Here is a 26,063-nt window from a genome sequence, read left to right on the forward strand (position 1 = left end):
AGAGGCCATTCGGCCCTTCGAGCCTGCACCATTCGCCATTCAATATGATCATGGCTGATCATCCAACTCAGTATCCCGTACCTGCCTTCTCTCCATACCCCCTGATCCCTTTAGCCACAAGGGCTCCTATTCTTAAAGCTTTTATTTGAAATTAACATAAAAGCCTTCTGACTCAGCATTGAAGTGGTTCTTAAATAAATCAATTGATTTTGTCTCCATTACACTAAACTGGAGTCTAGTTTCATCTTGGAAGCATTTATTGTCAGTCCTGCATTTGCATTTGAGCTGAAGCTGTTGTTTAGTTTAGTTTAGAGATACAGCGCGGAAACAGTCCCTTCGGCCCATCGAGACCGCACCGCCCAGCGATCCCCGCACAATAATGCTATCCTACACACACTGGGGACAATTTACAATTTTACCAAGCCAATTGGTCTATAAACCTGTATGCCTGTGGAATGTGGGAGGAAACCAGAGCTCCTGGAGAAACCCCACGCAAGTCACAGGGAGAAGGAACCTGGGTCACTGGTGCTGTCAGGCAGTGACTCTACCACTGCGCCACCGTGCCGTGTTATTTGAGGAAGGTTTTCCAAAATGCATTCATACTACTTACACTGTATGTAATTCCTGAAGATTACCTCCCTCACAGGCAGCTTTTAAAAGCAGAAAAGCCAAATTTTGTGAGTTTTCCCCAGCTCAAACATCCCACAGCTCTTCACTGGAACAGGATTGAAGATTTAAAATCTTCCACACACAGCCTCAAAGAAATTGCCATTTGCTAATAACAGTTCCACATGGAACAGAACAGCACAAGAAACAGGCCCTTCGGTCCACAAAGATATAGGTTTCATGTGAGAGGGGAAAAATTTAATAGGAACCTGAGGGGTAACTTTGTCCACTCAGAGGGTGGTGGGTATAGGGAACGAGCTACCAGAGGAGGTAGTTGAGGCAGGTATTGTAACTGCATTTAAAAGATGCTTGGACAGGTACATGGATAGGAAAATATGGAGCGACTAGGCTTGTATACATTGGAATTTAGAAGGATGAAAGGATATCATTGAAACATATAAGTTTATTGAGGGATTGGACACGCTAGAGGCAGGAAACATGTTCCCGATGTTGGGGGAGTCCAGGACCAAGGGCCACAGTTTAAGAATAAGGGGTAGGATGGAGATGAGGAAAAACCTTTTAACCCAGATCTGTGGAATTCTCTGCCTCAGAAGACAGTGGGGGCCAATTCTCTGGATGCTTTCAAGAGAAAGTTAGATAGAGCTCTTAATGATAGCGGAGTCAAGGGATATGGTCATGGGATGATCAGCCATGATCACGGTGAATGGCGGTGCCGGCTCAAAGGGCCGAATGGCCTACTCCTGCACCTATTGTCTATTGAAAGGTTTAGAGGGATATGGGCCAAACTCAGGCAAATGGGGCGTTTAGATGGGACATTGTGGTTGCCAAGGCCAAGGTAGGCTGAAGGGCCTGATTCCATACTGTACGACTATGATTCTAAATGTTCCGATCAAACTATCAGGCTTGTCCCAACACAGAGTCTGACATGTGTAACTCAATGGTGAATCAATGACGGTTATGGCAGGTCTTTAGTCAGAGGGTGGTGAATCTTTGGAATTCATTGCCACAGGCGGCTGTGCAGGTATTTATAAAGTGGAGAATGATAAGATCCTTGATTAGTTCGGGTGTCATAGGTTAGAGCTTGGAGTTGAGAGGGAAAGATAGATGAGTAGACTTAACGGGCCTACTGGCCTAATTCTGCTCCCTACAGCGCTAGAGACCCAGGTTCGATCCGGACTATGGGTGCTGGTCTCCCTGTGCGTTCTCGCTACTTTCTCCCTGTGACCCGATGGGTTTTCTCCGGGTCCTCTGGTTTCCCCCCACGCTCCAAAGACATACAGAAAATTTGTAGGTTAATTGACATAAATAAAATTATAAATTGTCCCCAGGTGTGTGTGTAGGATAGTGCTAGTGGACGGGGGTGATCGCTGGTCTCAGTGGGCCGGGGGGACTGTTTAACTAAAGTCTAAAGGACAATGGGTCACAGCTTAAGGATAAGGGGGTAATCCTTTAAAACCGAGATGAGGAACAACTTTTTTCACACAGAGAGTGGTGAATCTGTGGAATTCTCTGCCACAGAGGGTAGTCGAGGCCACAGTTCATTGGCTATATTTAAGAGGGAGTTAGATGTGGCCCTTGTGGCTAAGGGGATCAGGGGGTATGGAGAGAAGGCAGGTACGGGATACTGAGTTGGATGATCAGCCATGATCATATTGAATGGCGGTGCAGGCTCGAAGGGCCTAATGGCCTCCTCCTGCACCTAATTTCTATGTTTCTATGTTTCTACTGGCCTAATTCTGCTCCCTACAGCGCCAGAGACCCAGGTTCGATCCGGACTATGGGTGCTGGTCTCCCTGTGCGTTCTCGATACTTTCTCCCTGCGACCCGATGGGTTTTCTCTGGGTGCTCTGGTTTCCTCCCACGCTCCAAAGACATACAGAAAGATTGTAGGTTAATTGACATAAATAAAATTATAAATTGTCCCCAGGGGTGTGTGTGTGTGTGTGTGTGTGTGTGTGTGTGTGTGTGTGTGTGTGTAGGATAGTGCTAGTGCTAGTGTACGGGGGTGATCGCTGGTCTCGGTGGGCCGGGGGGACTGTTTAACTAAAGTCTAAAAGACTTTAGTGTAGTGAGCCCATGATGAAACGGGATTAGATTAGGTGGGTCGGCATGGACGGGTTGGGCCGAAGGGCCCGTTTCCGCGCAGCGTGACGGGTCGGTTACAGTCTGACTGACCTCCTGAGGGAGCGGCCGGGCGCCGGGGCGCCGACGGTGGGGGTGAGGGGCGCTGGGGGGGGATTGGGCGCCTCTGGCCTGGGTCTGAACGCGTCCATGTCCGCCATGGCCGGCTCCTTCACCACAACGCTGCTTCCGCACACGTGACCCGCCGCGGCTCGATACATACATGTCGGTTACAATGGATACATTTCGCCACAGTTACAATGGATACATTTCGCCACAGCTACAATGGATACATTCTCTCCCCTCCAGACTTGTTGTGCAGAGAGGAACAGCAGATGCTGGTTCACACAATAATGCTGGAGTAACACAGCGGGTCGGCAGGCAGCATCTCTCAATAGACAACAGACAATAGTGTTCAAGAAGGAACTGTGCAGATGCTGGAGAATCGAAGGTTACACAAAAAAAGCTGGAGAAACTCAGCGGGTGCAGCAGCATCTATGGAGCGAAGGAAATAGGCAACGTTTCGGGCCGAAACCCTTCTTCAGACAACAGACAATAGGTGCAGGAGTAGAGGCCATTCGGCCCCTCGAGCCAGCAATTTTGCCTCACTACTTTGGTGGGCTAGAAACATAGAAATTAGGTACAGGAGTAGGCCATTCGGCCCTTCGAGCCTGCACCATTCGCCATTCAATATGATCATGGCTGATCATCCAACTCAGTATCCCGTACCTGCCTTCTCTCCATACCCCCTGATCCCCTTAGCCACAAGGGCCACATCTAACTCCCTCTTAAATATAGCCAATGAACTGGCCTCAACTACCCTCTGTGGCAGAGAGTTCCAGAGATTCACCACTGTCTGTGTGAAAAAAGTTCTTCTCATCTCGGTTTTAAAAGATTTCCCCCTTATCCTTAAGCTGTGACCCCTTGTCCTGGACTTCCCTAACATCGGGAACAATCTTCCTGCATCTAGCCTGTCCAACCCCTTAAGAATTTTGTAAATTTCTATAAGATCCCCTCTCAATCTCCTAAATTCTAGAGAGTATAAACCAAGTCTATCCAGTCTTTCTTCATAAGACAGTCCTGACATCCCAGGGGACTAGGGGTCCTATCTTTTCACTTTTCACTTTTTCCCTAATTTTCAGGTTAAAAGATCAAAATTGAAGCTGTGCAATAATTGTATAATTTTACACGCCGAATGTTTTATTCTTGTACAATTGCTTCTAATAAAAATTAAATTAAATTAAAAAAAAAAAAAGGAACAGGAGAATTAGGCCATTCGGCCCATCAGGCCTACTCCGCCATTCAATTGTGTCTGATCTATCTCTCCTTCCTAACCCCCATTTTCCTGCCTTCTCCCCCATAACCTCTGACACCTGTAGTTAGCTGTGGGTTGGGTGAGAGTGAGTACAGACAATGAGATTCAACAAGCCAACCTGGAACGGCTTAGGGAGGGATGGAGAGAGAGGGAATGCAAGGGTTACTGAAGTTCGAGAAATCAATATTCATACTGCTGGCCAGGCAAAAATATGAGATGCTGTTCCTCCAATTTGTGTTTGACCTCCCTCTGACAGTGGAGGGGGCCCAGGACAGAAAGGTCAGTGTGGGGTGTGTGGGGGAGGGGAATTAAGGTGTTTTGTAACCGGGAGATATCAGGTAGGCCCAAAACAAAACATTGACCAGCGCTTCACCCTTCTTCAGCAATAAATATCCTGCAGATGTCCCCAGATTTCTGTTTTGTAGTAAATGCCTACTATGTTCTGTGTGCTGAAGCAAAGCAAGAATTTCATTGTCCTATACAGGGACACATGACAATAAACTCACTTGACTTGACTTGAGATCTCCTCCCAGATTGACATTAGCTTCATTGGAACCTCTATCTCACCTATTTGTAATTTGAATGATTTAGATGCAAAAAATCTTGAGCAAAAAAACCCACTGGAAAAACTCAGAAACACAAGGAACTGCAGACGCTGATTTACAACAACAACAAAAACAAAAAAAGAGGCAAAGTGCTGGGGTAACTCAGTGGGTCAGGCAGTGTCTCTGGAGGAAAACGGATGGGTGACGTTTCAGGTCGGAAGAAGGGTCCTGACCCGAAACGTTACCCATCCTTTTTCCTCCACAGATGCCGCCTGTCCCGCTGAGTTACTCCAGTACTTTGTATCTAGTATTAGCAAGGTGCTTCTTTCCCACTCATGTGGCCCTCTGGGGTGATATCCCTTCCCTTGTTTGAGGGCTGTCCCCACCGGACTCTGCCCCTCAATGTCCATCAGAGGAAGGACCCTTGACTGTGGTGGTCACCCACAGTGCCTTGGCGTTGGCTACACCAATTATGTTGCTACCAAGCTGAGAAAACAGGTTCTTGTGCATTTATTGATGCATGTGATAGGTCTGGGCTACATGTCATTAGAACGGAATTAGGCCATTCGGCCCGTCAAGACTACTCCGCCAATATATTGCTATATTTAAGAGGGAGTTAGATGTGGCTAAGGGGATCAGGGGGTATGGAGAGAAGGCAGGTACGGGATACTGAGTTGGATGATCAGCCATGATCATATTGAATGGTGGTGCAGGCTCGAAGGGCCGAATGGCCTCTACTCCTGCACCTAATTTCTATGTTTCTATGTTTCTATTACATCATGGCTGATCTGTCTCTCCCTCCTAACCCCATTCTCCTGACTGGTCCCCACAACCCTAACACCATACAGGACCGGATACAAAAATGTTTGCATTTTTGAAACCATCATCTCCAAGGACCTGAAATGGGGCGGCCACCATCGGCTCCACAGTTAAAAAGGCCCAACAGAGGATGTACTTCCTGCGGCAGCTGAGGAAGCACAATCTGCCACAGGCAATGATGGTCCAATTCTACACGGCCATCGTAGAGTCTGTCCTCACCTTCTCCATCATGGTCTGGTTTGGCTCAGCCACCAAACACGACATCCAGAGGCTGCAGCGAATCGTTCGATCAGCTGAGAAAGTTATTGGCTGCAACCTTCCCTCCATTGACGAACTGTACACTGCAAGGACCAGGAAGCGAGCGGGCAAGATCATCTCTGACCCCTCTCACCCTGGCCACAAACTCTTTGAATCACTTCCCTCTGGAAGGCGACTCCGGACTGTCAAAGCTGCCACAGCCAGACATAAAAACAACTTTTTTCCACAAGCAGTAGCTCTACTCAACAGCCAAAAATCTGTAGCCTCCTTTTGTTCTGGTATTTTATTTAATTCTTCACATGTTTAAACTATAATGTTTTATTATTAATGTTTACTGTTTTATGTGTCATTCTTAATTGTTTACTGTATGTTGTGTTGTTACTTGCAATCGGAGCACCAAGGCAAATTCCTTGTATGTGAATACTTGGCCAATAAACTTATTCATCCATTCATTCATTCTAATCAAGAATCTGTCATTCTTCACCTACAAATTACCCACTTGACCTTCCACAGATGTTAATGAGAACAGCACGGGGTGTGATTTTCTGGACGGGATACTGATGAATTCTTTTCAGAGTTCACCAGGCTCAAGAACACTCTGTACTGATTGAGAAACAGTGAACTCGTTACAGCTGGGGTCAGAAGCCAGGCAGTGCTCGGCTGGACAACACAACCCTGCGTTTGGGTGCTAGGCTGTTCACCAGAGAGATATTACAGCCTTAAAGGACACAAAGTGCCGGAGTAACACAGCAGGTCAGGCAGCAACTCTGGAGAACATGGATTGGGACATTTCGTACATAGAAACATAGAAACATAGAAAATAGGTGCAGGAGTAGAGGCCATTCAGCCCTTCGAGCCTGCACCGCCATTCAATATGATCATGGCTGATCATCCAACTCAGTATCCTGCACCTGCCTTCTCTCCATACCCCCTGATCCCTTTAGCCACAAGGGCCACATCTAACTCCCTCTTAAATATAGCCAATGAACTGTGGCCTCAACTACCTTCTGTGGCAGAGAGTTCCACAGATTCACCACTCTTTGTGTGAAAAATGTTTTTCTCATCTCGGTCCTAAAGGATTTCCCCCTTATCCTTAAACTGTGACCCCTTGTTCTGGACTTCCCCAACATCGGGAACAATCTTCCTGCATCTAGCCTGTCCAACCCCTCAAGAATTTTGTAAGTTTCTATAAGATCCCCCCTCAATCTTCTAAATTCTAGCGAGTACAAGCCGAGTCTATCCAGTCTTTCTTCGTATGAAAGTCCTGACATCCCAGGAATCAGTCTGGTGAACCTTCTCTGCACTCCCTCTATGGCAATAATGTCTTTCCTCAGATTAGGAGACCAAAACTGTACACAATACTCCAGTTGTGGTCTCACCAAGACCCTGTACAACTGCAGTAGAACCTCCCTGCTCCTAGCCTCAAATCCTTTTGCTATGAATGCTAACGTACCATTCGCTTTCTTCACTGCCTTCAGACTCATCTATACGTCTCCTCCCTCCTTGCCCCCTTCCTCCACCCTAGTCCTCTTAAGATCACACCTCCCCCAGCCAACAATGGGCACCACCCTGCCTGAGGTCACTTGTAGCCGGCTCTGATGGGTCCTGATCTTTTCTCTCCTGTGGTTCTGGGTGATTACTGCACAAACACCTCGTCAGTGGTTACCTCATGCAGGTCGGGCATCTACTCCAGTTCTTCACCACCCCCCTCCCTCCTAATTTCAGTCTGAAGAAGGGCCATGACCCAGAACGTCACCTGTCCCTTCTCTCCAGGGAAGCTGCCCGACCTGCGGAGTTACTCCAGCACTTTGTGTCTATTTTTGGTATAAACCAGCATCTGCAGTTCTTTATTTCTGTAGCTAAAAATAAAGCAGATGAGAAGGAATTTCTTTAGTCAGAGGGTGGTGAATCTGTGGAATTCTTTGCCTCAGAAGGCTGTGGAGAATGGATATTTTTAAGGCGGAGATAGATAGATTCACGATTAGCGCGGGTGTCAGGGGTTATGGGAAGAAGGCAGGAGAATGGGGTTGAGAGGGAGATAGATCAGCCATGGTTGAATGATGGAGTAGACTTGATGGGCCGAATGGCCTAATTCTCCTCCTATAACCTATGAACTAACCCAGCCATTGTTCCAGGGCACCAGAAACCTGGGTCTTATTTATTTATTTATTTATTTATTTATTTTATTTATTCCGTAACAAGTAAAGACATTAAAGACATTAATAGTAACAAATCGAAATGATCAAACAATTGGAGATTACAATCAATATTTACAAGCAATGAAAAGAACAAAAAGCAAATTTCCAATGTCCAACTCTGTGTCTGTACAAGCTCGAAAAGGAGTCAGAAGAAGAATAACTTATTAAATCTCACCCCTTTTCCACAACACTTTATTTAACCATATTTAAAAATCAATTAATTAATAATAATATTACTACCCCAGGCAAGTTCCCATAATACCTACAGACATATATATACATACAACTATTATACACATACAAACTTCATATATGAAGTAACCAAACATAAGTAAACAATTGTAAAGCAATAGACAAACATTAACCCCCACTTGTCAACCATTTTTTTCACACAGAGAATGGTGAATCTCTGGAACTCTCTGCCACAGAGGGTAGTTGAGGCCAGTTCATTGGCTATATTTAAGAGGGAGTTAGATGTGGCCCTTGTGGCTAAAGGGATCAGGGGGTATGGAGAGAAGGCAGGGATGGGATACTGAGTTGGATGATCAGCCATGATCATATTGAATGGCGAATGGGCAGGCTCAGGCTCGAAGGGCCGAATGGCCTACTCCTGCACCTAATTTCTATGTTTTCTATGTTTCTATCCCCTCCATCCCGGTACCCCTTGAAAATTATTTTTTTATATATCATTTTAAAATGATTCATGTTTGTACATTGCTTTAATTCCTCGTTCAATTTGTTCCACACTCCCACTCCACAAACCAAAATACAAAAGGTTTTTCTAGTCGAACGGACTCTTTGTTTCTTAAAATTAAATATTTTTTCCTGACCTGACCTGTACTATCTATTTTTTTTTTAAATTTATTTATTGGAAGTTCAATACAGTGGTATCTTTTTTTCAGGTGCCAAATATATGTTGGCATGTTACATTCGATGTACAACTACATAAAAAAATTTTTTTTTTTTAAAGAAATGAGAGAGAGGGAAAGAGACTAGATAATAGAAAGTAGAAAAACGTGTAGTGTGTGTGTACAGAAAGACAAAGAAAACAAAGAGAAAGAGAGAGAGAAAGAGTAGGACATAGATAGGAGATGAGTATTTGCATTCTTGACCATCTTTCACCCAGTCCTGAAACAGTTGTTTTTTACGATTCTGTCGGGTACTGTCAATGTGGAGTTTGCATGTTTTCCCTGTTACTGTGCGGGTTTCTTCCCTCCCCCCCTCCCCCCCATAGACGTGAAGGTTGGTGAATAAATTGGCTAATGTAAATTCATGTTCATAAGTGAAAGGAGCAGTATTAGGCCATTCGGCCATCAAGTCTACTGCATCATTAAATCATGGGTGATCTATCTTTCCCTCTTAACCCCATTCTCCTGCCTTCTCCCCATAACCCCTGACACCTGTTCTAATCAAGAATCTATCGACCTCTGCCTTAAATAGATCCACTGACTTGGCCTCCACAGCCTACTGTGGCAATGAATTCCACAGATTCACCACCCTCTGATTAAGGTTATTCCTCCTCATCTTCCTAAAGGAACGTCCTTTAATTCTAAGGCTATGATCTCTGGTTCTAGACTCTCCCACTGGAGGAAACATCCTCTCCACATCCACTCTGTCCAGGCCTCATTGTCCTTTGTGTGTTGGTGGGCGCTGGAATCTGAATTAGCTGGATCTTGCCGGGAATAAATTGTTAGCATTAAGTCAGGAGATAAACACACCAGGCATATTAATTACCCATGCAATGTATCACAGAGCCATAGAGTTATACAACGTGGAAACAGGCCCTTCGGCCCAACTTTCCCACTCCGGCCAACATGTCCCATTTACACTAGCCCCACCTGCCCGCGTTTGGCCCATATCCCTCCAAACCAGTCCTATCCATGTACCTGTCTAACTGCTTCTTAAACGTTGGGATAGTCCCAGCCTCAAGATTGTTCCCGATGTTAGGGAAGTCCAGGACAAGGGGTCACAGCTTAAGGATAAAGGGGAAATCCTTTAAAACCGAGATGAGAAGAACTTTTTTCACACAGAGAATGGTGAATCTGTGGAACTCTCTGCCACAGAGGGTAGTTGAGGCCAGTTCATTGGCTATATTTAAGAGGGAGTTAGATGTGGCCCTTGTGGCTAAGGGGATCAGGGGGTATGGAGAGAAGGCAGATACGGGATACTGAGTTGGATGATCAGCCATGATCATATTGAATGGCGGTGCAGGCTCGAAGGGCCGAATGGCCTACTCCTGCACCTAATTTCTATGTTTCTATGTTTCAACTACCTCCTCTGGCAGCTCGTTCCATACACCCACCACCCTTTGTGTGGAAAAAGTTACCCCTCAGATTCCTATTAAATCTTTTCCCCTTCACCATAAACCCATGTCCTCTGGTCCTCGATTCCCCTACTCTGGGCAAGAGACTCTGTGCATCGACCTGATCAATTCCTCTCATGTCACAGCACGCAGTGTAAGTTTGCTCCACTAGAGAGAGCTAGCTCGAAACATATCTTTCCCTTTTTGTCCAACTTGCCCTAATTTCCTGCAATGAAGTCCTGCCTTAACCTATTCCCACACAAATTAACTTGAGAGGCCAAACTACTATTGATCAGGATTTCAATTGTGGCTCTAAGCATCTGGGGGGTATAGCTCAGTGGTAGAGCATTTGACTGCAGATCAAGAGGTCCCTGGTTCAAATCCGGGTGCCCCCTTCAAACTTTATATTTCCCCAAAGTGACCATGGTAATGATATATAGGACGTAATTAGGCAGGCGAATGATTTTATTTGAAGAGAATGAAATAATTAGTTAAGTACGAACTATGAAACCAATGTCTGTGCTCCGAGTTAGTCATTCACTTCCTCTTTCTATTCTTTTGTTTGGGCAGTGAGTCACGGTGAGAACACCTGATTGTGTGCTGGCTGTATAACAGAGAGCGTGGAACAGAGTGGGAGAGACTGCACAGGAACGGGGCCTTCAGCCCATAATGTTTTGTGCCCAACATGATGCCAAGATCCACAATCTTGCTCTGGTATTTTATTTAATTCACATGTTTAATCGATAATGTTTTATTATTAATGTTTAATGTTTTCTGTGTCATTCCTAACTGTCACTGTATGTCATATTGTCATGTTGCCACTTGCGGGCGGAGCACCAAAGCAAATTCCTTGTATGTGAATACGTGGCCAATTCCTTCATTCATTCAGTCTGATGAAGGGTCTCAACCCGAATCGTCACCAGAGATGCTGCCTGTCCCGCTGAGTTACTCCAGCACTCTGTGTCTATCTTTGGTTTAAACCAGCATCTGCAGTTCCTTCGTACACATGATGCCAAGTTCGACTGATCTCATCTACCTGTCCCTATCCCTCCATTCCCTGCCTATCTAAAAGCCTTTTAAATATCGCTATTGTATCTGCACCACCAACCCTGGCAGTGAATTCCAGGGCCCCCACCACTGCCCACACATCTCCATTAAACTTTTGTTTAAGAAGGAACTGCAGATGCTGGAAAATCGAAGGTAGACAAAAATACTGGAGAAACTCAGCGGGTGCGGCAGCATCTATGAAGCGAAGGGAAGATTTCGGCCCGAAACGTTGCCTATTTCCTTCGCTCCATAGATGCTGCCTCACCCGCTGATTTTCTCCAGCATTTTTGTCTACCTTCGATTTTCCAGCATCTGCAGTTCAATCTCCACTATAGGAAATAGGCAACGTTTCGGGCCGAAACCCTACGGGTTTCAGCCCGAAACGTTGCCTATTTCCTTCGCTCCATAGATGCTGCCTCACCCGCTGATTTTCTCCAGCATTTTTGTCTACCTTCCATTAAACTTTTCCTCTCTCACTTTAAAGCTATGTCCTCTAGTGTTAGACAATAGACAATAGGTTCAAGAGTAGGCCATTCGGCCCTCTGAGCCAGCACCGTCATTCACTGGGATCTTTTTCTTCTTGCATATGGCGTGCACAGCCTAAAGTTGGAGGACTACTTGTTCTATTTGATCTTATTTGATTGTGCACGCCATTCGTCGAAACAGGGCGGACCCACGTGAAGGTTGCAATCTCCCCCCCCCATTCACTGTGATCATGGCTGATCATCCACAATCAGTACCCCGTTCCTGCCTTCTCCCCATATCTCCTGAGTCCGCTATCTTTAAGAGCTCTATCTAACTCTCTCTTGAAAAAACTTGAAAGAATGAGAAGAACTTTTTTCACACAGAGAGTGGTGAATCTCTGGAAATCTCTGCCACAGAGGGTAGTCGAGGCCAGTTCATTGGCTATATTTAAGAAGGAGTTAGATGTGGCCCTTGTGGCTAAGGGGATCGGAGGGTATGGAGAGAAGGCAGGTACGGGATACTGAGTTGGAAGATCAGCCATGATCATATTGAATGGCGGTGCAGGCTCGAAGGGCCGAATGGCCTACTCCTGCACCTAATTTCTATGTTTCTATGTATGAAAGCAACCAGAGAATTGGCCTCCACTGAGGCAGGGAATTCCCAACTCTCTGGGAGAAAAAGACATATCCAGCCTGGGTAAAAGGCTCTGACTGTCCATGCTATCTATGCCTCTCATCATTTTATATAACTAACATATTAGGGTGGCACGGTGGCGCAGTGGCAGAGTTTCGCCAGAGACAGGTTCGATCCTGACTACGGGTGCTGTCTGTACGGAGTTTGTACGTTCTCCCCGTGACTGCCGTTGGTCTCCGGGCGCTCCGGTTTCCTCCCGCACTCCGAAGACGTACAGGTTTTTAGGCTCATTGGTTTGGTTTAATTGTAAATTGTCCCCCCTGGCGCATGGTCCATGATTAGTGAGGGCGCCAAAGGTTACGGAGAAGGCAGGAGAAGGCGGTTGCGAAGGAAAAGTAGGTTAGAAATCATCGGATTGCAGAGCAGACCTGATGGGCCGAATGGCCTAATTCTGCCACTTGTGTCATGACAAATATAAAACATTTTGTCATTGTGTTGCAAAAATATATTTTTTTAAATAAAGTGGTGAAGAGGATCTCGGAAAAGCTATTTGAAATTTAACCGTAAATGGTTTCTCTTTCAGAGAGTCACAGCGTTCCTCTTCAACATGATCAAAGATGAGTTTCATGTTTGCTTTTCCAAGATCATGTTTTCAACACAATTTGTACCAAAGTGCAGAACATTATACCAAGAGCGCAGTTTCAGACTAACACTCCAGGGGGAGCTGGAGTTCTTGGGAAGAGTCTTAAGGGGACTGTCCCACTGCGGAGACCTAATCCGTGAGTTTAGAAGAGTTTGCTGTCGACTCAAACTCGCAGCAGGGTCGACACGTGGTCATAGGAGGTCCTTTGAGGTCACTGGACCTCTCCTTCATGCTCGAGGGAAGTTCCCGAATACTTGCGGCCTCAGCTAGGTCACGGAAACATTTTTGGGAGTAACATTTGGTTGGCATGGTTCTTTCGAACTGGTAGTGAAGTGGAGTGGGGTCGCTATGTAGATACAGGCAGCCGAGGGCAGCTGTAGGCAATGTCCTTCGCTGACCCGGCATTTTAATTGGCTCATTGGAGTTTTCAGGACCCAGGAAAACTGACCGGAAGGTTAAATGCCCGCTAAACTTTATTATATTTCTTAAAAGTGTCTTCATTCCATCTCCCCCCCTCCTCTTCTCTCGCCTTCTCCCCCCCCCCCCCCCCCCCGCGCTCTGTAAAGGACTTACCGTACACTGTGCAGCCATCTTTACCTTCTCTTCTTCGCGGGGGTGTGAATTTCAGACTGCGCTCCCCCCGCTTTCCCTGGCCCCCACCTTTGCGATGTGTGTGTGTGTGTGTGTGTGTGTGTGTGTGTGTGTGTGTGTGTGTGTGTGTGTGTGTGTGTGTGTGCGCGTGTGTGCGTGTGTGTGTGTGTGTGTGTGTGTGTGTGTGTGTGTGTGTGTGTGTGTGTGTGTGTGTGTGTGTGTGTGGTGTGTGCGTGTGCGTGTGCGTGTGTGTGTGTGTGTGTGTGTGTGTGTGTGTGTGTGTGTGTGTGTGTGTGTGTGTGTGTGTGTGTGTGTGTGTGTGTGTGTGTGTGTGTGTGTGTGTGTGTGTGTGTGTGTGTGTGTGTGTGCGTGCGTGTTGTATGCGTGTGTGTGTGTGTGTGTGTGTGTGTGTGCGTGTGTGCGTGTGCGTGCGTGTGCGCGTGTGCGTGTGCGTATGTGTGTGTGTGTGTGTGTGTGTGTTTGCGTGTGTGTGTGTGTGTGTGCGTACGTGTGTGTGTGCGTGTGTGTGTGTGTGCGTATGTGCGTGTGTGTGTGTGTGTGCGGTCGAGGTTTTCCAGGCGAGTGCCCTTGAGCTTGAAGGTCAAAGACGCTCTTCTTGACTCGCGATGGCTGCAGTGGGACAGCCCCATAATCTCTAATCCAAGCTTGAAAATAAGGAATGTGCAGGAAGGAACTGCAGGTGCTGGTTTACACCGAAGATAGACACAAATTGGGGGGGAGGAGGGAGGGGGGGAGGGGGGGGGGGGGAGGACTTCTTTAAAGTTGGTCTCTCTGTAGGAGTTCCGACAGAATTTCTACCAACATGATTGAAAAACAATTGCCTTTAACGTTGATACCGTGACCTTTCCTGGCTTCATATTTCTCAGCTCAATTTCGTTGCTTTGAAGCATTCAGATGCAAATTGGAAATGGTGCTTTATATTAAAATACAGAATGAAGCTCGGCATAATTTTTCTGTGCAGATTACGAGGGCCTTAGTTATCTCCATGTGCCACAAACCTCACATAATATTATATACTGTGGAGGGCTGCGGTTTATGTGGTTTCTCTGTAGCTCGGTGACACACACACGCACTTCAAAAACATTCTGGCAAATAGTCATCTCTCGACCCAGAACTGCCAAAAACATTTCTCAGAACATAGAACAACACAGCGCTGCATGGTTCATCGCATTGCATGATCCACAGGCCCATCTACGCTGAACATGTATTGTCTTTTCGCTGGCTGGTTAGTAAGCAACAAAAGTACAGGGTCTTGGTGAGACCACACCTGGAGTATTGTGTACAGTTTTGGTCTCCAAATCTGAGGAAGGACATTATTGCCATAGAGGGAGTACAGAGAAGGTTCACCAGACTGATTCCTGGGATGTCAGGACTGTCTTATGAAGAAAGACTGGATAGACTCGGCTTGATGGGGGATCTTATAGAAACTTACAAAATTCTTAAGGGGTTGGACAGGCTAGATGCAGGAAGATTGTTCCCGATGTTGGGGAAGTCCAGAACAAGGGGTCACAGTTTGAGGATGAGGGGGAAATCTTTTACGACCGAGATGAGGAAAACATTTTTCACACAGAGAGTGGTGAATCTCTGGAACTCTCTGCCACAGAAGGTAGTTGAGGCCACAGTTTATTGGCTATATTTAAGAGGGAGTTAGATGTGGCCCTTGTGGCTAAAGGGATCAGGGGGTATGGAGAGAAGGCAGGTACAGGATACTGAGTTGGATGATCAGCCATGATCATATTGAATGGCAGTGCAGGCTCGAAGGGCCGAATGGCCTCTACTCCTGCACCTATTGTCTATGTTTCTATGTTTCTATGTCTATGTTGTCTCCCATCATCAACTCTCCAATCTGGAGTAACTCAGCGGGACAGGCAGCATCTCTGGAGAGAAGGAATGGGTGATGTTTCGGGTCGAGACTTCAGACTGAACTCGAGCTGGATGGCTTGCGGGGAGACTTGCATTAGAACCAAAGCAAATATTCAGAACACCCACATCAAATGAAGGGCTTTTCAAAGTTGTACAGGCACATTGGCAGCCAAGAAACATTCGCAGCAAGGTCACACAAACAGCAAACACGACAAATGGTCAATTAATCTGTTTTCAATGATGATGTTTGAGAGAGAAGGTTGGCTGGGAAACCTCGCTGCCTTGCTCAGATAGTGACATGGACCCATTCATTATGGCCATTAGGAAGACAGGGCTTAATGACTCCATCAAAGTACAACATCTTTGACAAAGCAGTTCACAACCAGTGTTGTAATCATGTACCAATCCAGCATGCAAATGACGAACTCCACAATACAAAAGGTTGCCTCTCAAAACTCTCATTTAGAATTTCATAGACAATACATGATTACAATCAAAGCCGCCCACAGTGTACAGATACAGGATACACGGAACAACTTGTAACGCAAGGGAAAGTCCAGTAAAGTCCGATTGAATATAGTCTGGGGGTCTCCAAAGAGGTAGGTGGTGGGTCAGGACTCTCTAGTTGGTGGTGGGATGGTTCAGTTGCCTGATATCAGCTGGGAAGAATTTAGGAGATTGAGAGGGGATCTTATAGAAACTTACAAAATTCTTAAGGGGTTGGACAGGCTAGATGCAGGAAGATTGTTCCCGATGTTAGGGAAGTCCAGAACAAGGGGTCACAGCTTAAGGATAAGGGGGAAATCCTTTAAAACCGAGATGAGAAGAACTTTTTTTCACACAGAGAGTGGTGAATCTCTGGAACTCTCTGCCACAGAGGGTAGTTGAGGCCAGTTCATTGGCTATATTTAAGAGGGAGTTAGATGTGGCCCTTGTGGCTAAAGGGATCAGGGGGTATGGAGAGAAGGCAGGTACGGGATACTGAGTTGGATGATCAGCCATGATCATATTGAATGGCGGTGCAGGCTCGAAGGGCCGAATGGCCTCTACTCCTGCACCTAATTTCTATGTTTCTATGTTCCCAGAATCTGGAGGTGTGTGCTTTCACCCTTCTGATTTAATACTGTAGTAACAAGGAACTGCAGATGCAGGTTTACCAGGATAAGACACAAAGTTCTGGAGTAACTCAGCGAGTCAGGCAGCATCCCTGGAGAACATGGATAGGTGATGTTTCAGGTAAGGGCCCTCCTGTACGGGTCGGCACGGTGGTGCAGCGGTAGAGTTGCTGCCTTACAGCGCTCTCAGTGCCGGAGACCCGGGTTCGATCCTGGAGTTCGTACGTACGTTCTCCCGTGACCTGCGTGTGGGTTTACTCCGAGATCTTCGGTTTCCTCCCACACTCCAAAGACGTCCAGCTGCAGGTTAGTCGGCTCGGTATAGGTGTAAATTGCCCCTAGTGTGTGCAGGTTGGTGTTGGTGGGCGGGGATCGCTGGTCGATGGGCCGAAGGGCCTGCTTCTGATACTGTATCTCTGAACTAAACTAAACAGCTGATATAAAACGTAACACGAGCCCCTTGCACATGCCAGGCCACACCAAAGCATTTTATAGACAATTATATATTTTAAAGGGATGGCGTGTTGTTGGTTCAGAAACTCAGCAGCCAGAAGCCACAGAGCTCTTTCCCACAAACAACAGTGATCAGATAACTGGTCGGCACGGACGCAGTGGGCCCTGATTCCACGCTGCTTCTCGTGTTCATGTCAAAAAACTTTCATAATTCAGTATTCAGTATTTACGTCAATGTCATTTTAACTGAGTACTTACATACACAGACGAAACGGAAAAAATGTTTCTCAATCAGTTCCCATCAGTGCCGTTAATAAAACAGAATAAATACATATAGCTTTAAAAATTAAAATTACCATATCTAAAATAGGCCTAAAAACAGACATTCAGACCAAACAGTGGCTTTGCTTTGACAGGGGCCTGGCTGTCAAAGTATGGGCGAGGTTAGGTGTGTTGGTGTATGGTATATGGGGAGGGGACACAGTCCGTTAACCAGTCTTATTGCCTGTGGGAAGAAGCTGTGGGGCATCCTGATCGGCCACTGATTGAAAGTGACGTTGGAGGGAAAGTGGGGAAGGAGAGAGCAGAACAGCCGATTGGTGGCCGATTGGGAAAGGGGGAGATGCAGCGAGACCTGGGTGTCATGGTACACCAGTCATTGAAGGTAGGCATGCAGGTGCAGCAGGCAGTAAAGAAAGCGAATGGTATGTTAGCTTTCATAGCAAGAGGATTTGAGTATAGGAGCAGGGAGGTTCTACTGCAGTTGTACAGGGTCTTGGTGAGTCCACACCTGGAGTATTGCGTACAGTTTTGGTCTCCAAATCTGAGGAAGGACATTATTGCCATAGAGGGAGTACAGAGAAGGTTCACCAGACTGATTCCTGGGATGTCAGGACTGTCTTATGAAGAAAGACTGGATAGACTTGGTTTATACTCTCTAGAATTTAGGAGATTGAGAGGGGATCTTATAGAAACTTACAAAATTCTTAAGGGGTTGGACAGGCTAGATGCAGGAAGATTGTTCCCGATGTTAGGGAAGTCCGGGACAAGGGGTCACAGCTTAAGGATAAGGGGGAAATCATTTAAAACCGAGATGAGAAGAACTTTTTTCACACAGAGAGTGGTGAATCTCTGGAACTCCCTGCCACAGAGGGTAGTTGAGGCCAGTTCATTGGCTATATTTAAGAGGGAGTTAGATGTGGCCCTTGTGGCTAAGGGGATCAGGGGGTATGGAGAGAAGGCAGGGATGGGATACTGAGTTGGATGATCAGCCATGATCATATTGAATGGCGAATGGTGCAGGCTCGAAGGGCCGAATGGCCTACTCCTGCACCTATTTTCTATGTTTCTATGTTTCTAACAGGTGACTAAAAGGCAAAGTGATGTTGATAAACGAGGAATCGTACTAAGACAAGAAACAATAGGGCGGCACGGTGGCGGTAGAGTCGCTGCCTCACAGCGCCGGAGACCCGGGTTCGATCCTGACCACGGGCGCTGTCTGTACAGAGTCTGTACGTTCTCCCCTCGACCTGCCTGAGTTTTCTCCAGGAGCTCTGGCTCCCTCCCACACTACTTGGTATAATTGTAAATTGTCCCAAGTGTGTGTAGAATGGTGTTAGTGTGCGGGGATCGCTGGGGGTTTGTACGTTCTCCCCGTGATCTGCGCGGGTTTTTCTCCGAGACCTTCGGGTTTATCCCACGCTCAAAAGGCGTATGGGTTTGTAGGTTAATTGGCTTGGTATGAGTGTAAATTGGCCCTGTAGTGTGTAGGATAGCACAAGGGATGCTGGTCGGCGTGGACTCGGTGGGCTGAAGGGCCTGTTTCCGTATCTCAAGACTAAACTAAACAAAAAAAAAACCCGAGACATTTCACCCGTGACATGTCAGATGGCATAATGAAGTATTATTTATTCATCCACATGCACCAGGAACTGAAGCTGAAGTGGCTCCGTCTCAAACTGACAACTACAATATCACTGAACATGTTCTCTCTGTGAAACAAACCTTCAAAAACCTGTCAGGTCTGTGAGCTGAAGAAAAAGGCTTCAAAATGAATCAAGTGGAAGGCAAACAGCTGCCGGCTCCCCTGGAATTAAATTATGGAAAGGTTTCACGCCTGCAAAACGTACTTTATCTGCCATTATCTTTTAAGTCCCTGAGTTGGCAAAGTCCCCTGGTGATTTCAGCATTGACATACACACCGCAGAGGTGATTTATCGAGGGGTACAACAACAACACTAGTAGTCGGCAGTCTAAACCCTCTCACCCACCATTACTAGTTGGATCATATAACTCTAACTAGGATTCACATCGAGTAGGGTTGATGATCAACTGTCGACAGATTGCCAGGGCTCTCGAGGCCAACAATCGTAGAAGGCTCTTGCTCTAGTATAGATACATAGAAACATAGACAATAGGTGCAGGAGTAGAGGCCATTCGGTACTTCGAGCCTGCACCGCCATTCAATACGATCATGGCTGATCATCCAACTCAGTATCCCATCCCTGCCTTCTCTCCATACCCCCTGATCCCTTTAGCCACAAGGGCCACATCTAATTCCCTCTTAAATATAGCCAATGAACTGTGGCCTCAACTACCCTCTGTGGCAGAGAATTCCAGAGATTCACCACTCTCTGTGTGAAAAATGTTTTCCTCATCTCGGTCCTAAAAGATTTCCCCCTTATCCTTAAACTGTGACCCCTTGTTCTGGACTTCCCCAACATTGGGAATAATCTTCCTGCATCTAGCCTGTACAACCCCTTAAGAATTTTGTAAGTTTCTATAGGATCCCCCCTCAATCTTCTAAATTCTAGTGAGTACAAGCCGAGTCTATCCAGTCTTTCTTCATATGAAAGTCCTGCCATCCCAGGAATCAGTCTGGTGAACCTTCTCTGTACTCCCTCTATGGCAATAATGCCCTTCCTCAGATTTGGAGACCAAAACTGTACGCAATACTCCAGGTGTGGTCTCACCAAGACCCTGTACAACTGCAGTAGAACCTCCCTGCTCCTATACTCAAATCCCAGGAATCAGTCTGGTGAACCTTCTCTGTATTCCCTCTATGGCAAGAATGTCTTTCCTCAGGTTAGGAGGAACCCTTGCATCCCCTCTCTCTCCATCGCTCCCCCACCCAAGTAGTTCTACTAGTTTACAAGTCATCCTGTTGAGTCAGTCTGAAGAAGGGTTTCGGCCCGAAACGTTGCCTATTTCCTTCGCTCCATAGATGCTGCTGCACCCGCTGAGTTTCTCCAGCTTTTCTGTGTAACCTTCGATTCTCCAGCATCTGCAGTTCCCTCTTAAATCCTGTTGAGTCTCATTGTCGGTAACTAGTTTTCACCTCACCCACAGCTAACGATGGCCTGTTTCCTTTACCTTGTTACTTTTTTGCACATCTTTAATTTATTTGTTTGACATCTCTCTACATCACCGTCTATATCTCTCGTTTCCCTTTCCCCGGACTCTCAGTCTGAAGGAAGGGTCTCGACCCGAAATGTCACCTTTTCTCCAGAGATGCTGCCTGACCCACTGATTAACTCCAGCATTTTTGTGTCTATCTTGGATCTTGTAATACGGCTGAAATTACTAATCAGCTGAGATTTCTGACAGATTGCTGAGTTCTGGAGAGAACATTGACTTTTTTTCATGTGTAGGAAGGAACTGCAGATGCTGGTTTACACCGCAGTTTCGATCCTGACTACGGGCCGCTGCCTGTACGGAGTTTGTACGTTCTCCCCGTGACCTGCGTGGGTTTTCTCCGTGTGCTCCAGTTTCCTCCCACATTCCAAAGGTAAGCGGGTTTGTAGGTTAATTGGCTTGGCGTAATTGTAAATTGTCCCTAGTGTGTGTCGGAAAGTGTCAGTGTGTGGAGATCGCTGGTTGGCACGGACTCGATGGGCCGAAGGGCCTGTTTTCACGCTGCATCTCTAAACTAAACTACTCAAGGCAGAAATTGAAACATATTTAAATTGAAAGAACCAATTGTCCCGACCCAAAATGTCACCAATCCATGTGTAGGAAGGAACTGCAAACGCTGGTTTAAAGCGAAGATAGACACTAAAAGCCGGAGTAACTCAGCGGGACAGGCAGGCAGCATCTCTGGAGAGAAGGAATGGGTGACATAGAAACATAGAAACATAGAAATTAGATGCAGGAGTAGGCCATTCGGCCCTTTGAGCCTGCACCGCCATTCAATATGATCATGGCTGATCATCCAACTCAGTATCCCGTATCCTCTACATGTTGGTTTAGAAAACTATCCCGCATACATTCCAAGAAATCCTCTTCCTCAGCACCCTTGCCAATTTGATTCACCCAATCTATATGTAGATTGCCTTTGTTGCACGCATTTCTAATTTCCTGTTTGATGCCATCCCCAACTCCACTACTACTGTTAGGTGGCCTGTACACAACTCCCACTAGCATTTTCTGCCCCGTAGTGTTTCGCAGCTCTACCCATATCGATTCAACATCCTCAAATTAATGTCCTTCCTTTCTATTGCGTTAATCTGCTCTCTAACCAGCAACGCTACCCCACCTCCTTTCCCTTTCTGTCTATCCCTCCTGAATATTGAATATCCCTGGATGGTCAGCTCCCAGCCTTGGTCACCCTGGAGCCATGTCTCCGTGATCCCAACTTTTCTGGTCGAGACCCCTTTTCAGATTGTCACCTATCCATGCTCTCCAGAGATGCTGCCTGACCCACTGAGTTACTCCAGCACTTTGTGTCCTTTTGTGTAAACCAGCATCTGCAGTTCCTTGGGTCTACAGTGAATGAAACAAGTCTATATTGTGACTGAGCTGTGTTTCTGTTGCGATTAGGTTGGAGTAGATGAAAAGCACTCACTGAAAGAGTCACGCTTGGATTTAAACCGGAATTTGTTCCACTTAGACTTTGTGCAATCTAACCACTGCAAGTGCTGGAAGCTGTCTGTCAGAGAAGCGATGACGCTGGTTTTCTTGTGAATGCATTCGTGCTTTAACATATGTTGAAGAAAAGCTTTTAGCCGCAACTCAATAGCTGATGTTCCAAACCAATGGCCCCTTACATTAATTCAGTGTTCAGCGTGAACAGACAAGGTGATGACAACAGCCCTGTGAGGGAGAGAGTTAGACCCGTTCTACTGCTACTGGGAAAAAGTAGCAGTACATCTCATGCTGAAATGTATTTGGAAGACTACACTGTGTGTGTGTGTTTGTGTCTTGGAGTGTTATATTAGTGCACAGGGTCACGGGGTGGCTCTGCGGTAGAGTTGCTGCCTTAAGGGCCTGTCAGGCATTCACAACCTAATTCACAACCTTGTTTACTCGTGGACATTTTTCATCATGTTGAAAAAACGCCCCGACCTACATGATGCCACGAGTACCTACGGCTAGCATCACGGCCTGCTACGACCTACCTACGACCTACCTACGACCTCGCGACGACCATGCTGCGAGTATGAGTCAAGGGCTAACTCGGCAGAGGTCGTGAAAGTGGGACTGGCCCTTTACAGCGCCAGAGAGCTGGGTCCGATCCTGACCACAAGTGCTGTCTGTACGGAGTTTGCACGTTCTCCCCGTGACCTGCGTGCATTTTCTCTGGGAGCTCCAGTTTCCTCCCACACTCCAAAGACGGACAGGTTTGTAGGTTCATTACATCCGGTACAAATTAATAATTTGTGGGACAGTGTTAGTGCACATGTGGATTTTACCTGGCGGTAGGGAATTCACTGTTCATGTAGATTGCCCAAGCGGAATGAGTGGGTATAAGGTTAGTGACGTTCCCACGAACTACCTTGATGTGTTTTGCTACATTAAAGTTGCTACAAACACACTTGACGTTGGAATTCTGCACGGCCATCGTAGAGTCTGTCCTCGCCTTCTCCATCATGGACTGTTTCGGCTCAGCCACCAAGCACGACATCCAGAGGCTGCAGCGAATCGTTCGATCAGCCGAGAAATTTGTTGGCTGCAATCTTCCTCTCAACAATGAATTGTACACTGCAAGGGCCAGGAAGCGAGCGGGCAAGATCATCTCTGACCCCTCTCACCCTGGCCACAAACTCTTTGAATCACTTCCCTCTGGTGAAAGTGGGACTGGCCCTTTACATGCATTCAATCATTCATTCATTCAATCATTCATTCAATCATTCATTCATACATTCAATCATTCATACAATCATTCATTCATCCATCCATTCATTCATGCATTCAATCATTCATTCATTCATTCATTCATTCATTCATTCATTCATCATTCATTCATTCATTCATCCATTCATACATTTAATCAATCATTCATTCATTCATTCAATCATTCATTCAATCATTCATTCATACATTCATTCATTCAATGCAGAATAATTCCAATGCAATGAAGAGCCCGTGGTAATGTTGGGAATAGAGGCGATGGATCATGTGTAGGGAGATGAGATTGGATTATCGTGGCAAGTGCTCTGTTCTTCTGCGTTTCCTGTTGCCCTGGCTCGTCTTGCCAGCTGCGACTTAAAGTAACCCTTGTAAGGGCTGTGAGTTAGGCTTCATATAGGGGGCGGTCTCTGTTCAATTGTCCACTCCCTCGGGACAGAAACGGTTTGAAGCCAAGCCGAAAGGTTGTCTTTTACCAGCGCAGTCTCCATATGTTGTCCATGCTGAGCAGCGCAGCGGTAGAACTACTGCCTCACAGCACCAGAAACCCATGTTGGATCCTAACTACTGGCGCTGGTACAGAGTTTGAACGTTCTCCCCGTGACCTGCGTGGGTTTTCTCCGAGATCTTTGGGTCTCCTCGCACACGTGCAGGTTTGTAGGTTAATTGAATTGAATTGAATAACCTTTAATAACCGTTTACAGGAAATTACAGTGCCACAACAGCTTCAAGACAGACATAACACCACACATTTCCACAGATAGCTTCCATACTTAATAAGTTAAAATACAATGAATGAATACTAAAAAAAATCCAAAATTATTTTTGTGCATTATAAAACCGTATAGCAGCTGGTATACAAGACTTCCTGTATCTCTCCGTTTTGCACATTGGTGCAATCAGTCTCTGACTGAAGATACTGCTCTTGATCACCTTCAGGGCGTGGAGTGGGTGTGTGGGGTTGGTCATTATTGAACCTAGTTTGTTCAGAGTTCTGGCCTCTGCCACCTAATTGGCTAGATAATTGTAAAATTTGTCCCTAGTGGGTTAATAGTGGGTTCATTGGCTTGGTGTAAATCTCCCCCAGTGTGTGTGTGTGTGTGTAGGATAGTGTTAATGTGTGGGGATCGCTGGTCGGCACGGACTCGGTGGGATGAAGGGCCTGTTTCCGCGCTGTATCTCTAAACTGAACTAAACTAAACTATGCTCACCTATGAAGTCTTCGTTTATTCCCCGATATGCTTGTCAAGATAAGGTTTGAAGCTGAAAGGATTTGTTCCATTCATTAAGTGATTAGCTTAGTCGAGATGGTTGGCCCAAAGCCAAACACTCTGAAGATTAAAGCAGGCTTCGTGGCTCTAGTAACTCATCAATAAACACGGGATATCTTGTTCCTTCATGCTCCAGGAACACATTTTCAAAATCGTCTTTTGATTTTATTTGCTTTTCAGGCTAAAGACGTTGCATTTACTTGTTCAGTTGCTTGTAAGAGGGAATATACAGAATCCCAGGCTGTGCCACTGCTGTAAGCAACCAGGCACCTAGCTGTGAGAACCGCACTTCACTTCAATATCAGACTAGAAGACTGAGATTGCCACTAGTTAGTTCAATGAGGAATTCAGGCATGTAGACACACAGAGTCTCTTGTCCAGAGTGGGTGAATCGATGAACAGAGGACATAGAAACATAGAAACATAGAAAATAGAAACATGCAGGCAGTAGAGGCCATTCGGCCCTTCGAGCCCGCACCGCCATTCAATATGATCATGGCTGATCATCCAACTCAGTATCCCGTACCTGCATTCTCTCCATACCCTCTGATCCTTTTAGCCACAAGGGCCACATCTAACTCCCTCTTAAATATAGCCAATGAACTGTGGCCTCAACTACCTTCTGTGGCAGAGAGTTCCAGAGATTCACCACTCTCTGTGTGAAAAAAGTTTTTCTCATCTCGGTTTTAAAGGATTTCCCCCTTATCCTTAAGCTGTGACCCCTTGTCCTGGAGGACATAGGTTTAAGGTGAAGGGGAACAGATTTAATAGGAATCTGAGGGATAATTTTTTCACACAAAGGGTGGTGGGTGTATGGAACGAGCTGCCAGAGGAGGTAGTTACATAGAAACATAAAAAATAGGTGCAGGAGGAGGCCATTCGGCCCTTTGAGCCTGCACCCCAATTCATTGTGATCATGGCTGATCGTCCCCAATCAATAACCCGTACCTGCCTTCTCCCCATATCCCTTGAATCCACTAGCCCCTAGAGCTCTATCTAACTCTCTCTTAAATCCATCCAGTGATTTGGCTGGGACTATCCCAATGTTTAAGAAACAGTTAGACAGGTGCATGGATAGGACAGGTTTGGAGGGATGTGGCCAAACGCAGGCAGGTGGGACTAGTGTAGCTGGGACATGTTGGCTGATGTGGGCAAGTTGGGCCAAAGGGCATGTTTCCACACTGTATCATTATGACTCCCTAAATATCTTACCCAGGTATAGTTAAAATAGTGCTTACATGGAATTATATAAAAAGTAGATGGATAAGATACATAGATAGGGGGTATAGCTCAGTGGTAGAGCATTTGACTGCAGATCAAGAGGTCCCTGGTTCAAATCCAGGTGCCCCCTTTAAACTTATGTGTTGCACTGTGGTGCAGCAGTTGCTGCCTTACAGCACCAGAAACCCGGGTTCGACCCTGCCTACGGGTGCTGTCTGTATGGAGTTTGTACGTTCTCCCCGTGACCTGTGTGAGTTTTCTCCACCCACACTCCAAAGACGTGTAGGTTTGCGTGCTAATCAGCTTGGTAAAATTGGAAATTGTCCCTAAATAGACCCGAGACACAACATAATTTACATAAACATCCATCACAGCACTGTGATGGAAGGCCAAAAAAAAAACTTATCTCTCCACTGCACTCACTCTCCC

At 46.2% G+C, this 26,063-nt stretch overlaps 1 protein-coding gene and 2 non-coding genes across 3 annotated transcripts in view; 2 read left to right on the top strand and 1 right to left on the bottom strand.

The window, feature by feature from the left end:
• Positions 1 to 2,955, bottom strand: part of swi5 (SWI5 homologous recombination repair protein) — a 9,948-nt gene extending 6,993 nt beyond the window's left edge. The window contains exon 1 of the mRNA XM_055656804.1: positions 2,803 to 2,955. Coding sequence (XP_055512779.1) covers positions 2,803 to 2,909 — 107 coding nt within the window. The 5' untranslated portion in view covers positions 2,910 to 2,955. The remainder of the gene's footprint in view (positions 1 to 2,802) is intronic.
• A 7,553-nt stretch (positions 2,956 to 10,508) lies between these two features.
• Positions 10,509 to 10,580, top strand: trnac-gca (transfer RNA cysteine (anticodon GCA)). Its single transcript has one exon. It is a non-coding gene; the product is annotated as a tRNA-Cys (tRNA).
• A 15,112-nt stretch (positions 10,581 to 25,692) lies between these two features.
• trnac-gca (transfer RNA cysteine (anticodon GCA)) lies at positions 25,693 to 25,764 on the top strand. Its single transcript has one exon. It is a non-coding gene; the product is annotated as a tRNA-Cys (tRNA).
• The last annotated feature ends 299 nt before the right edge of the window (positions 25,765 to 26,063 follow it).

The sequence above is a fragment of the Leucoraja erinacea genome, chromosome 27 (genome assembly GCF_028641065.1).
Source record: "Leucoraja erinacea ecotype New England chromosome 27, Leri_hhj_1, whole genome shotgun sequence".
NCBI classification, from domain to species: Eukaryota; Metazoa; Chordata; class Chondrichthyes; order Rajiformes; family Rajidae; genus Leucoraja; species Leucoraja erinaceus.